The sequence below is a fragment of the Mytilus edulis genome, chromosome 14 (assembly GCF_963676685.1).
Source record: "Mytilus edulis chromosome 14, xbMytEdul2.2, whole genome shotgun sequence".
NCBI classification, from domain to species: domain Eukaryota; kingdom Metazoa; phylum Mollusca; class Bivalvia; order Mytilida; family Mytilidae; genus Mytilus; species Mytilus edulis.
Window position 1 is genome coordinate 52,950,231 of NC_092357.1, and position 14,440 is coordinate 52,964,670.

The 14,440-nt window shown below is 32.5% G+C and overlaps 1 protein-coding gene across 11 annotated transcripts in view; it reads left to right on the plus strand.

Moving 5' to 3' along the window:
* The window catches only part of LOC139503691 (titin-like), a 284,829-nt gene that overhangs the window by 94,551 nt on the left and 175,838 nt on the right, over positions 1 to 14,440 (plus strand). For all 11 annotated transcript variants that reach the window (XM_071293518.1, XM_071293519.1, XM_071293520.1 and 8 more), the window contains 21 exons: positions 124 to 205; positions 503 to 686; positions 1,648 to 1,834; positions 2,071 to 2,187; positions 2,447 to 2,744; positions 3,070 to 3,287; positions 3,645 to 3,781; positions 4,141 to 4,306; positions 4,518 to 4,661; positions 5,065 to 5,256; positions 5,690 to 5,892; positions 6,375 to 6,504; positions 8,358 to 8,475; positions 8,729 to 8,946; positions 9,247 to 9,412; positions 9,997 to 10,214; positions 10,470 to 10,906; positions 11,454 to 12,189; positions 12,713 to 12,851; positions 13,102 to 13,322; positions 13,904 to 14,272. In XM_071293518.1, the coding sequence (XP_071149619.1) occupies positions 124 to 205; positions 503 to 686; positions 1,648 to 1,834; positions 2,071 to 2,187; positions 2,447 to 2,744; positions 3,070 to 3,287; positions 3,645 to 3,781; positions 4,141 to 4,306; positions 4,518 to 4,661; positions 5,065 to 5,256; positions 5,690 to 5,892; positions 6,375 to 6,504; positions 8,358 to 8,475; positions 8,729 to 8,946; positions 9,247 to 9,412; positions 9,997 to 10,214; positions 10,470 to 10,906; positions 11,454 to 12,189; positions 12,713 to 12,851; positions 13,102 to 13,322; positions 13,904 to 14,272 (4,680 nt within the window). The remainder of the gene's footprint in view (positions 1 to 123; positions 206 to 502; positions 687 to 1,647; positions 1,835 to 2,070; positions 2,188 to 2,446; positions 2,745 to 3,069; positions 3,288 to 3,644; positions 3,782 to 4,140; positions 4,307 to 4,517; positions 4,662 to 5,064; positions 5,257 to 5,689; positions 5,893 to 6,374; positions 6,505 to 8,357; positions 8,476 to 8,728; positions 8,947 to 9,246; positions 9,413 to 9,996; positions 10,215 to 10,469; positions 10,907 to 11,453; positions 12,190 to 12,712; positions 12,852 to 13,101; positions 13,323 to 13,903; positions 14,273 to 14,440) is intronic.

Below are 14,440 nucleotides of genomic sequence, written 5' to 3' on the forward strand. Positions count from 1 at the left end.
GTTTTTGGCAAACAATTGATCAACATTTCTTTAGAAATAGAAATTTCAAGTTTATCTCCTTACATTGTAAAGTTTTAAAAACCATTTTCATCCTGAGTTTTACTATGTTTAATATCTTAATAGGCAAGAGAGCAGTTATTTCTGACACACAGTTGCCAGGAGAGGGCGCTATTAAACTACAAGAAATGGAGGAACACTGGAGAACGTAAGTATTTAACATAATTAATTATGTTCAGTTGTTGCAAATTAAAGAGCTTAAAAAGCAGGTTGTTTTAATGCTGATAGAAATGAAATTTTGATTGAAGTTATATATCAACAAATAGTTCATCAAAGGCAACATATTATGTTGAAAGCTTACTTTTAAAATCATATCTAAAATGTATTTACAATTTCGTTTGTATGTTAAGATAGCAAGATAATGACGACAGCACTTGACTTCTGTTCTGTGATAAAACGTGATTATAAAATGTAAACTTTGATATTTTTCTTTGTATGCCTACAGTCCTATGATACTAGATGAACAAGAATTACATGAACCAAAGAAGAAACGACACCCACCATCAATAGATCTCAAACCAGAACCCATAGAAGTCGCTGAGGGAGAACCAGCTAAATTTATGGTCAAAGTTAGTGGCCACCCACGACCTCGCGTCACATGGTGGGTCAACGAAACTCAGATCATGGCTGTAAGTATTCTAATAAGAAATTTGAAGGTTGAAAAAATAGACAAATTTAGGGTCAAAATTTATACATAGCAATGTTGAAACACACTTCTTATGTCCTGCAAGAAATGTAAATTATATTTATCACATAGACTTTCATTAAGTTTTTTTTATGGAAATCAAGTACAAGTTTTTTATAAAACAATATTTACAAGTGCTTAGTTGTCATTTATTTGGAGTGTTGTGAATTAAAAATTTCTAGCTGTAGGTTTAGAAAAATAACTGCAGCAAAACTGTTTAAACTTCACATTTTTTGAAAATAGAAAAATAAATGAGAGGTTTAAATATAGATTATCACATTGATACAAGTGGATTATCTGATTTATCCAATCGAGATAGTTAAATTTTTAATTTTAAAGTCTGAGCCTCGGCGAGGACTTTTAAAATTTATAATTTAACTATTGAGATTGGATAAATCCAATAATCCACGCGTTACTATGTAATAATCTGTTTCTCTAATGATTAAAAGAAATTTTTCCTTTTTTTCTAAACAAAATCCCCTTCGAATGCCTTCCATTTTCCACAAAGTTGTCAATTTCATTAACACCAGTTAGAACACTTTGATCATTTCACGGAGCTGAGAAAGGTTATGACCCTTTGACTCAGCCAATCATCTTTTGAGATCACAGGCAACCACACGTTGATTAATTTTTTTTATACAATGGGTACGGAAAGGGATATATTTCTATAGAATGATAATGAAAATGATATTTAAACATACACCACTTACACTGCTTTTTTATGTTTAGATTTATTAATTCATGTCTACTTTCTGTCAAAATTAAAAGGAGATTTACTTCTGTTAAATCTTCAGACTGTTAAAATGCATTTGATAATGATAACTGTTCTTTTTAATGCACTTCCATTGATTGTTATTATATTATATTAAAAATAATATTTATGTAAACTTCTGTTTTATGAACAGGGATCAAGATTCCAAGTACGTTATGATGGTATGATGCACTACATGACAATCCTAAAAGTACGGGAATATGAAGCAGGACAAGTCCGTGTTGTCACAAAGAATTCTGAAGGTGAAGCTGAGGCTAGTACAACCTTGTCTGTGGTACCTAAGGATGATTGGAGGTCAAAACTCAGACAAGCTCCTAAAGGTATGATATATAATGGTTATTAAATACTTGAATATTAGTTTAACAGTTTAATATGAAAAAATATCTTTCATGATAACATATTAAAATACAATGTATATTCTCAATTTTCTTTAAAAATGTATGCATTTGTTGCAAGAAAGATTGATATTTTTCTATGGTAATCCAATTGCAAATCTACTTTGAACAGGATGTATGAACGATGATAATATTTATGCAATGTATGTATCTTTATTTAGGAGAGCTTGAAATTGAGTTGGATAGAAGACACAAGATTGAACTGAGAACACCTGAATTGCAAAAGGCATTTGAAAAACCAAGAGCTACTGAATTCCAACTTAAGCAAATTGAACGAGGTAATTATGTTTAAATGAAAAGTTATTTGTAACATTTTATAACGGTTCCTTTAAAAAACTATAATTTAAATTATGAAAATTTCATATAAAGATTACATTTATAAGTTACCTATTTTACATCTTTCATTTCAATGTTAAGAATATCTGTTCTTATATATATAAACCTTTTACTATTTAATTGTGCTTTTTATGTTGTTTAAAAAAATCATTACACATGATTTAACAATAAATGTAAATGATTTTAATTGTTTGGTTTTAGCTGCAGAAACTAGAGTCAAAATGAAACATGACAAAGAAATAAGAAAAACAGAATATGTCAGCATCTCTAGTCAGTACAGACAGTTGCCGCAAGAGATACCAGCAGCCAGAGCTGTTAGACAAGACCGGCCAGAAATACAGATTGATATTCAGAAGGCTAAGATTATACCTGTCATGCCTGAGCAACAACCAGAGGAATCCAAGATGTCAGAGACATTTATTACATTGGAAAGACGAGAAGCTCCTGTCTTTACCAAGCCACTCAGACCTTCCAGAATAACAGAAGGAAAACCTGTCACGTAAGTTTCATTTTACATTTCTATCTAAATTTTCTTTTACTTTTACAACTAGGAAAACTAAGTGGAAATGTAGATATTTCTCTAATTCTTTGGCAATTTAACCATTTCATTGTACAAAAAAATGTCATCTACGTGAGGATCGGTTTCAATAATTCAATAATTTTACTAAATTTAATGGATAAATTTGATAATCTATTGTTACAAATGTAAGAATCTATTTTATATAGCCATATAGTTTAATTATTTAAAAAATAAGTTTGTTCGCACAATATTAAAGCAGAAATAAATTTAAAATAGTTAAAATAAGATTTTTCACAATTTATAGGTTGGAGGTCCACTACAAAGGTTTCCCACCACCAATTATATCATGGTATCGTGACAACTTTGAGATCCAACCCTCACATGACTTCCAGATAAACACAACAGAGACTGTGAGCACACTCAGTATTCCTGAAGTATTCCCAGAAGATACAGGAATGTTCACAGTCAAAGCTTACAACATGTACGGTACAGTACAATGTAAAGCTAAACTCACCGTCATAGGTAAGAACAAAGGTCAAAGTTTAAATTTACAGTAGGCACAACAGAATGCTGAACATATTTGCTGTATTCAAAGGTCCTATTAATAATGATGTTTAAAAGTTTATTTTAAGAAACTTAAGCTGCAATAGTTGTGAAATATTTGTTCTTTTTAATTACTTTGAATGTGTTTCATAGCGTATATTTGTTCCATTGATAATATTTATATATATATGATAATATGGTAAGCTAAGTTAATTAGGAAATTCATAGAATTGCATGATTTCTCATTCTGCATGTTGGATTTGGAAATGTAAGTTTTAAAATTGTACCATAATGTGTTAATATTGTATATACTGACAATAAATGTATTTCTTGCAGAAGAAGAGGAACCAGAAAGAGACCAGCCCCCAGAATTCAGAAGTCTGATCAGAGATACTAACTCACTAGAGGGAGAACCAGCCACATTTGATTGTCAAGTCTCTGGACGTCCTAAACCAACTGTTGCATGGCAAAAGGTTTGTCAATTAGAAAACATATCAGAAGATCTTAAATAAATAAGCTATTTTATATTACACATTTGAACTGAGAAAGATTTTGTAGTGTTCATTCACCAGAAAAAAGACTGCTGTTGGATTTTTAATCACACTGATATTTACCTCATATTATTTTGATATTAACATAATCATGAACACAAAAGTTGCACTCTGAATGGAAATTCTGAGAATATGCTTGGGAATCTGAATTGGTAAATCAGTTTGGCTTGTAATTTTTATTTTAACCATCTGTGATATAACTATCCAGTTCAAATATGTATATAACTTTTGCGACACTGTGCTCTATTGAAATGATTCATAATCATTCAAATATGCTTTAGGATGGCCATTCAATCCCAGACAGTCCTCGTACCAAGTTTATCGAGGAAGATGAGAATAACACCTTCCTGATTTATGAGGTTAAACCTGAAGATGCTGGACAATACAGTTGTGTGGCCTTGAACCCAGTTGGCAAGGCAACATGTACAGCTAAACTTAATGTTGAATGTAAGTAGTTAATAGATTTTCTATATTCAAGACCGTTTATATATTTGAAACTATGTTGTTAGATGTCCATTTATAGATACTTTTGTGATGCTAATGAATAGAGAGAACTTTTTCATTCTGATATGGTTAATATCAAATCTCTCAAGTTTCTTTAATTAGTTGATGACAAAAGTATAATGACTTTTTTTTAACTCAATATATTTTTCTACAGTGCCAGTTGGACCACCAGAAACCTTAGAGAAACCAAAGCCCATAGAAGCAGTAAAGGCCCCTGCTGTTGTAGAAGGTCCAAAGAATAATGTAGTTGACGAGGGAGAACCTGCCACGTTTGTTGCCAAGATATCAGGCTACCCAGGTACTTAACATATCATGAATACATATAGTTTGTAAAAACTATGGAATGATTTGTTGCAAAAAATATTATTTTAATTTCGAAATTAAAATATTCTTGATTATATATCTTAATAACTAAAATCCTATCATAGGAATCCTTTATGGAAAAAGTACATGTGTGAACCACGAATCTGCTTTAAGAAAGTTTGAATTTTAGCTAATAAAATTTGTACATATAGATAAAAGATATTCAAATCAAAAACTTCAATTAGATAGCCTCTAATAAGAGATGACATCCAAACAAGATTCCTTATGCATTCCATATGATCTTGAATGAATATTTACCACAAATATATCTCCACAACACATTTTTCATAATTTCTGTCAGATAAAATCTTAAAATTGGTTTTTGTTTGCGTTTATAGTTCCAGTGGTAACATGGTACCGTAACAACCAGATTGTGAAGCCATCCAAGTATTTCCAGATGGAAACCACACCAGAAGGAACTCACAGCCTGAACATACTGGAAGCTTTCCCTGAAGACACAGGAACATATAGATGTGTCGCCAGGAACAAAGCAGGGGAAGTAACCTCATCAGCTTTCCTCAAAGTTCATGGTATGACCCTTTATCAAATTTCACTGACCAAAATAGTTTCGATAAATCTGATAATCTGTTCAATAAACCAGCATTCACAATGCTGAAAATCTTCAATGAAGACAATTTTTTTCTTAGTAAAAAAATATTTGGTTTGAATAGATCAGTATCTTTTGATAGAAAAGAAATATTACTAGTGATTGATTGATTAATGTTTGCTTTATGCCCCATCAGTGGAAAATGGCTGCATGGTGTCAATGTTGCAAGTGAAATATTACTTGTATAAGTTAACAAGTTTATAAATACATTGATTTTCAGTTTAAGTTTATGATAAGTCATAAATATTTATGGAACTTAAGTTGATTGCTTTGTCGCTATTCTAATATTTTAATGACTTGAGAAATAGAAACGTATAATTAAAATCAATGGAAAGTACAAGAAATTATGTTTTTAGGATTGGAGAGTGAGACAGAGCAGCCACAACCAACGTCTGCCCAGAAACTTCAACCACCAAGCATTACTAAACCAATCACCAACACATTGGTGACGGAAGGTAGTGGTGCTAAGTTTGAATGTCAGTTCTCTGGACAACCACAGCCAGAGATCAAATGGCTGAGGAATGGTCTACAGGTTATTCAGGACTCCAGAAATTACAAGGTCAGTGTCTTATACTTGTCATGTTTGGTTGTTGTAAAACTTGTAGTTTCTTTTAAAAGTTGTAAAAGTTGAGATCTCTCATATAACTTCTGTTTTATGGGCTATCAACTATTTTAGAAAACTAAAAGATACTGTGTATAAGTGATTCTTGTTTCGAAATTGAAATAGATGAAGTATTTATTGAAATTAATATTGTTTTGAGAAATTATGAATAGCATGATGGTAAACATATAAAACTGTTAAGTGGTGATGCAGAATGATTTTACAGAAACAAACAATAAAAATATAAAATAACAAATACTGAACTCAGTGGAAAATTCAAAATGAAATTTTATAATGAAATGGCAAATTCAAAAGCATAAACACATCAGATGAATGGATAAAAACTCTCATATTCCAGATTTTAAATAAGCCATTGTTATTTTCATATATAGAATACAGGTTCTATTATCAATTTATTTTATCTATTAAATTTGTTACAGATTGAGAGAAACCCTAACAGTACAGTATTAACTATTAAAGAGTCTTTCCCAGAGGACAGTGGACTGATTACCTGTCGTCTGAAGAATGCTATAGGACAAACAGAATGTTCTGCAGAGCTTTATGTACAAGGTAAGTGGAGATTTAACAAGGGAAATAACTCTTCAAGTAAAAGGGGAAGGGGTATATTATATGGATAAGGGTTAAGTTTTAAAGAAAATAGATATTTATAAATGGTAAATACAAGCAACATTGATAAAAAAAATATGTTTGCATGAATTCTTTCTCCTAACTAACTTGAATGGCATGAAAAGACCAGTTCTGAAATCTAGAATTTGTTAAAGAATAATGAATCATATTTAGACAAGTGTCAATTATTTTTGCTTTCTGAAAATTGAATTGAGCATCCATTATTGTAATAGAATGTGAGCATGTTTGATGATTAGTCTTTTCCAGATGCAGTGATACAGTGGCATGCTGGGGATGTTCTCCTGTTTGTTTTCTTTCAAAGAATTGTAGTTTAAATTAATGCATGGCTGTCATTTACTTATGAATATTAAACCAGGCACTCTCATTCAAATTCAAGAAATTGAACACTGAATGAGTTTGAATGGTGTAAAATACACTGTTTGAATTCTTTAGCAAAACTCATAAAATTTAGGGAAATCTTTTTCCAATTAAATTGAATGAGAAGCATGAAATGCAGAAGAGCTGCTGCTTTTAAATCCACTATTAATGGGACGGATAAAAACACAAATATTATAAAGAGAATTTAATCAGTCAAGTTTGTAATATTGGTAATGAGAATAACAGCTCTTATAATTTATCCCGTTTAAGTGGATTTAAAAGGATTGGCTTCTTCCTATATGTGATGTTTAATTAGAATGTTATGATTTACAAATTGCTTTCCTTTCAGCATTAGAGAAAAATTTTCTCCTAAGGAAACTGCTGACAAAAACATCTACAAATTTAAAAATTAAAAAAAAATATCTTTCTTTTTCATCTGCTGCTTATTTCTTCATGATTTGAATAATCTGATAAATTGTATTTGAAATATAGACCTCCTGTTATATTTGTCAGCAGTTTTTGATTAACAATAAAAAAAGAAAAAAAAAGAAAAGAATGAATTGTTAAACCTGATATCTTTACTAACTCCTAGTGTTTTCTTTGTGTGTTTCACTAACAATGATGACATGTAAGATTTAGCCAACAGGAAAGATTTGCATGGATTGTGTGATTGGAATTCCCTCTTCTTTCAATGCTGCATGTTAGAAGACTTGCTCACTTGTTACTTGAATACCTATAAGGTGAGTTCTCTTGCTTTCAATAAAAACTACACTTTAAAAGCAAATGCTAAGAAAACAGATGAACTATCTTTTTTAAGCTGAAGTATTGTCAAATAAATAATTAGACTTTACTATTTTTGATGGTTGTTACTTCAGCTAATACACAATTTTAAAATGTACAAACAAAAGTATTACAAGATTGAGGAAGATAAAAAAACAGAAATACACATGATAGCAATACTGAGATCAACTGGTTTAAATGAAACAATAAAATTGAGAATGGAAATGGGGAATGTGTCAAAGAGACAACAACCCGACCATAAAACAGACAACAGCAGAAGGTCACCAATAGTATACATACAATATTTCACAGTGACTTGTGTTTGTAGTACTTTTATTGATTATCATCAGAGACCCTCACAGCCAAAAGTTAACAATACTCAATATGTAAAGTACAGGTGGAGCTTCACCAAACAGAACAATCACCATGTAAGAGATCAACAATTTATCTACAGCAACCAACATTTTCACAAAATATCTTATGAGAAAAATTACTTATAGTCATGAACATTTCTGTAAAACGAAAGATCTTATGAATGATTAGACGAAAGATTTTTGTGAAAAGATTATGCCATTGTATAAAATATGGTAAAATAATATATACGGGATATACTGATTGCCCACACTGTATAATTATAGACACTGAAGAAGCCAGACTTCTGGAGGAGAAATATATTACCACAATCAAGACAACACCACCAGACTTTGTCAAAGCTCTTTCTCCAGTTACAGAGTTCCAACCAGGAGAGACAGCCAAGTATGTTATATTTCTCTGAGAAGTAATTTTTCTTGACAATTTCAGTACTGTATTGTACCAATTTGATAACCGTTTTTGGTAAATATGCTTTTATCTAAAATGTGTTTGAGGAAAAACCTAAAGTTAATAACTTATTAAGTGTATTAGTCTTCAAATAGAGTGAGATAATCTCTGAACAATCTTTTCTGAAAATAAAACAATAGTTTCGAATACAAGACTTATAGAAAAATATGTTAATCGTTGTCAATTTCAGATTGGAAGCCACTGTCAAGGCCTACCCACCACCAAGGTGTACCTTCTATATCAATGGACAACCTATTGTACCAACCCCCAGACGTAACATAGTACGGGAGAAGGACACAATTATCCTGATTATAATCAATGCCCAGAAGGAGGATGAGGGTGATTACCAACTGAACGTGGAGAATGAAGTTGGATCTGTTACCTGTAAAACAACTCTTACCATGGCTCGTAAGTTTTTTTTACCATTCAATAAAAAATGATTTTAATCGTCACATGTAACAATAATGAATGCAGTAAATATGATGGATTAGCATATCTATAATTGAAAATTTAACAGCAAATGTTTGCAATGTTAGACTGTGCTAAAAGGGAATAAAAGGGGGACATAATTTTTTTTTTTTGTTATTTTTTTTTTACTTTGCAAAAAAAGAGTTGAACCATGCTTAAAAAACATTTATTGAATGCATAATGAATAAACAAACTGATTTAGTTTTTGAATTGGTTTTATTGGGTTTCTTTTTCTTTCAGCAAAAGAGAAATTCATCGAGATAGTTCCTAAGACAGAGTCCTACACAGTGACTGAGACCACTACAACTGTCACACGAGAGGAACGTGTCATACAGCAAGAGATGAAACCTGAGTTTGTTACACCACTTGAACCAGAAATATATGTTAGGGAGAGAGGAATAGCTAGGTAGGTATTCACTAGAACCAGAAAATATATGTTAGGGAGAGAGGCATAGCTAGGTAGGTGTTCACTAGAACCAGAAATATATGTTAGGGAGAGAGGAATAGCTAGGTAGGTGTTCACTAGAACCAGAAATATATGTTAGGGAGAGAGGAATAGCTAGGTAGGTGTTCACTAGAACCAGAAATATATGTTAGAGAGAGAGGCATAGCTAGGTAGGTGTTCACTAGAACCAGAAATATATGTTAGGGAGAGAGGCATAATATGTTGGGGAGAGAGACATAGCTAGGTAGGTCTTCATTAGAACCAGAAGTATATGTTAGGGAGAGAGGCATAACTTGGTAGGTGTTCTCTAGAACCAGAAATATATGTTAGGGAGAGAGGCATATAAAAGATGTAAACTTAATCTGATTGTTATGTTTTGTCAAATTTGATATTAATGAAAATTGAACTGCTTTACAAGTCAAGTTTTAAATAAAAATAGATATTAATGAATTCTTAAGTTTCCTTATTACAAAAATTCAGGGGATAATCATGAGTTCATTTTGTATCATGTTGATCTTTTTAAAATATATGTATTTTGTTTGTAGACTTGAATGTAAGATAGGTGCCTATCCTCCACCACTGGTCACATGGTATATCAACGGTGTGGAGGTTCTACCTTCACCTCATTATGAAGTATTGAATGAGGAGGGTAAGACTACCTTACTGATCATAGAGGTCGGACCAGAAGACACAGGAGAGTACACATGTAGAGCTGTATCTGAGATAGGAGAAACAACATGTAGTTCTACACTCTATGTACAAGGTTAGTAACATTGTTATGTGTTAAAGATCAGTCAGAACTTTTCTTAACTGAACCCCTTTAGGAATGGATAAAAAAAAACATAACCAGTTAAAACAGACAACACGATGACAAAAAGAAAAAATGTTTGTGAAAAGATGTAAATTCTCTAATCTGTATCTATAATTCAGGACCTATAAACCTAAGTTTTTAGTTTGATTTTAAGCTTTATCTTAGATAGAGTATTTCTGGTTAATACATTTTTATTAATAATTGTAGAGCCAGCAACAGAGGAACTGACTATACCAAAGAGACCAAGTGACATGGCAGAATTACAGCCATCCCCAACTGAGTCCCTCCACCCACCCAAGTTTGTCAAACCATTACCATCACTAGAGGCTGCTGATGGCCAGGAACTTAGTATCCCATGTAAAATCATTGGCAAACCTCCACCACAGATCTCATTCTTCCACAACGGTAAAAACATTGACCAGGATGATGAGTATGTTATATCGTACAATCCTGACACGGGTGAGATCAATCTACTGATCGTAGAGGTCTTCCCCGAGGATGAGGGAGAGTATGTATGTATTGCCCAGAACCCAGTCGGTGAGGCTAGTACAAGGTCATACCTAACCGTTGTGGACACAGGAATAGAGCTGTATACAACAGAGGAGGAAACCATGGATGTCGAGGAAGAGGAGGTCGTACCAAAGGTATTTATAAAAAAATAGAATGGTAATTGCATCTATGGTGCTACAGTGAACTTTCAAAAACCAAAGCGTTCAAGTATCATGATTGACCATGTAGAATGTAATATGCAACTATGGTGCTCCAGTGAACTTATTTCTTTCAAAACCAAGTAGCATGATTGAACAAAGTAATAAAATGCTTATTTTGGAAATAATATATGCAAACTATATTTTTAATAATATTTATCTGTTAAAAAAGGAAATTCGTCTTTTGCTAGTACAACTGTTAACATTTAAATCAAGTTCTGTCATTTCTTAGCAGTACAAATTAATTTATTTCCAATTTCTGTTTATATTGTTGATAATTTTTCTTTAAAAAATTTTTTCAGTATTAAAAAAAAAATACAGTCTTGAAAACACAGACAAAAAGTTCAAATATGCAGTCAACAACATAAAATCAGTGAAATTGATGAAAAAAAAAAAGAAAAAAAATGCCACAACAAAAATGACTGTTTTTAAATGTGTCCTTTATTATTTAATTGTAATCATAAATGTTTTTTTTATCATTAAGGTTGTAAAGAGGCCACAAGCGCCTGTTGAACTCAAATCATATGAAGTAGAAGAGATGGAAGTCACACCCACCATCATTGACAGGCCAAAACCTGAGCCATTGGTCAAAGAACAACCACGTGAAGAATCTCCTGAAAGGGAGAGAATTCAACCAGTAGAAAAAACTGTACCAATACAACCTGTTGAGGAAGTCGGTGAAGTTGTTGAAGAAGAAGCAATTCAACCATCCAAAATACCAAAGAAGGAGTTACCTCCCTTCAAACAAGTAGCAGAAACTGAGGAAGAAAAAATTGTACCAGAAATGATTACAAAGAAAATTGTTATTCCTGACAAGGAATTATCAGACAAATTTGACAAAACTGGAGGTCAGCCTATTGGGGAACCAGCCAAACGCAAACCAGACCTTGTTCCTGAATATGACACAATGGAGGAGGCACAGGCCGTTGAGGAAGTGCCACCTGAATTCACAGATTTATTGAAGCCACAGATCATACAAGACGGCAATGAAGTAACCATGACATGCACAGTGGTTGGTATTCCAACACCAGTGGTCAAATGGTACAAGGATGACCATGAGATCATTCCAAGTACTGATTTCAGAACAGAGTACGATGAGAACACTGGCGTATGTAAACTTACAATTCCAGAAGTTTTCACAGATGATACTGGTGTTTATGCTTGTGCTGCTAAAAATCCATTTGGTGAAAGTGTAACAACGGCTAATCTAGTTGTCCAATGTAAGTGTTATTAAAAATGTATGATAGTGAAACACAATCTACAGTAAATATGTTAAGAACATCTTTCTGAATGAAAAGAATACTGAGAAATTCTGGTTTAAAAATTGTTTTGGAGTATGTTTAAATGAAGAATTATTTTTTTATACAATGAGTTAGAAATATCATGTTTTACCTTGACCACTGGCTAAAAAACTAATACTGGAGGTAAGCTAAAAAATGCCAAGGGTAAAAAAATCAAAAGTGAAATACTGCGGTATCAAGAAATATATAGAGGCATTTTCTACGTACAACAATCATGGACTTAAATTTCATGTCTAGCTTGGAACAGGCATATTGACTATTATATTGGGATAACACATGTTTATAAGAGATCAGCCCTTCTATGGGTGTCAGTATAAAAAGGGATTTTATAAATCATGTTCTTATAAAGGAATAATTCTAATTATTTGTATTGAAATAAGATAGATTATTTATTTTGAGACTTGTTTAATCAATTAAGTCATGCAATTTTTATGCATTACAGCTACTTCAGATGAAGAAGATGAGGAAGAGATGGACATATCAGTCGGCCCTGACAGACATGTCACTCGAATGGAAATGTCACCAGAGTTCATACGACCTCTGATACCTGAGACTAGAGTACCTGAGGGAGATATAGCTAGGTAAGAGTCATTAGTTTACACTTATTTATGTGTCAAAATATTTGACAAAGCAATTTTTCAATTGATTTTAAGAATTTGCCTTTGACTATTGATGATATTGTTCAATCCCATAAGATATCTAATAATAGAAAGCATGATAATAATAAAATTTCAATCTTTAAATGAGGGTCGCAGCAATAAATGATTTTTTTGAATTTTTTTATATCACACTGCAAGTTATAAATAAGTACAATAATACTTTCATTTTCAGGTTTGAAGTTGAGGTCAGAGGTGAACCACAACCTACAGTGACCTGGTATAAAAATGAGGTCAAACTTCAGCCCACTGATAATAAAGTAGTTGTAACTGAAGAAAACAATAAAACAACACTGATTATACACAATGTCAATCCTGAGGATGTTGGCGATTACATATGTGTGGCAGAGAATGAAAGAGGCGTGGTTACATGTAAATCTACACTTCTTATCAAACGTAAGTTTACTAAGTTAACTTTTGTTCTCTGTTGTTGTGTTTTTATGCCCCACCTACAATAGTAGAGGGGCATTATGTTTTCTGGTCTGTGCGTCCGTTCGTCCGTCCGTCCGTTCGTCTGTCTGTCCGTTCGTCCGTCTGTCCCGCTCCAGGTTAAAGTTTTTGGTCAAGGTATTTTTTGATGAAGTTGAAGTCCAATCGACTTCAAACTTAGTACACATGTTCCCTATGATATGATCTTTCTAATTTTAATGCCAAATTAGAGTTTTTACCCCAATTTCACGGTCCACTGAACATGGAAAATGATAGTGCGAGTGGGGCATTCGTGTACTGAGGACACATTCTTGTTAAAATTTTATATTAATGAGAAAAATTATTTTCACTTTTCAATTTTAACTTTCTCATGAGAGGTGTGACTTTAACAAGAACACATGATACAAATTTTGCATTTTCTGGCCTGTTATTGTCATTAATTTCAGGTGTTTTTATGTTCTTGAGTATTTCCCAGAAGTATATTTCAACTTTACTTTCACCAAATTTACTGATTCTGAATTATTAATATTAATTGTAATGTTTTACAGCTGTGAAGAAGGTAGAATTTGTACTGCCAACTGATCAGAAACCAGAGGAAGAAGAGACTGTACCAAAACAACCTGAGGAATTCATACCTCCAGAATTCACCGAGCTTCTCAAGCCTACAACAGTTAAGGATAGCTCCAGAGTAGAACTGAGAGTGAAGTTCCTTGGTAAACCACAGCCTAGAATTATCTGGTACCACAATGGGAAGGAGATAAAGCCAAGTCATGACTTCCAGATCATCATAGACTACAGTAAGAAGGAGAGTATCCTGATTGTTGTGGAAGTCTTCCCAGAGGACGAGGGAGAATACACTTGTACCGCCAGGAATCCATACGGAGAATCTATCACTTCCTGTAGACTTGTTGTTGTTGGTAAGTTGAATTTTATGGTTGAATGATTCAACACTTATTTACTACTTTGGAGTAGACTAGAATAGTTTATTTTAGATTAAAACATTAATACAAGAAATGATAAGTTGAAATAAAACAAGTTTTCATTTCAACACTTGTTTCAAAGCTGTTACGCTGCTGACTGACCAA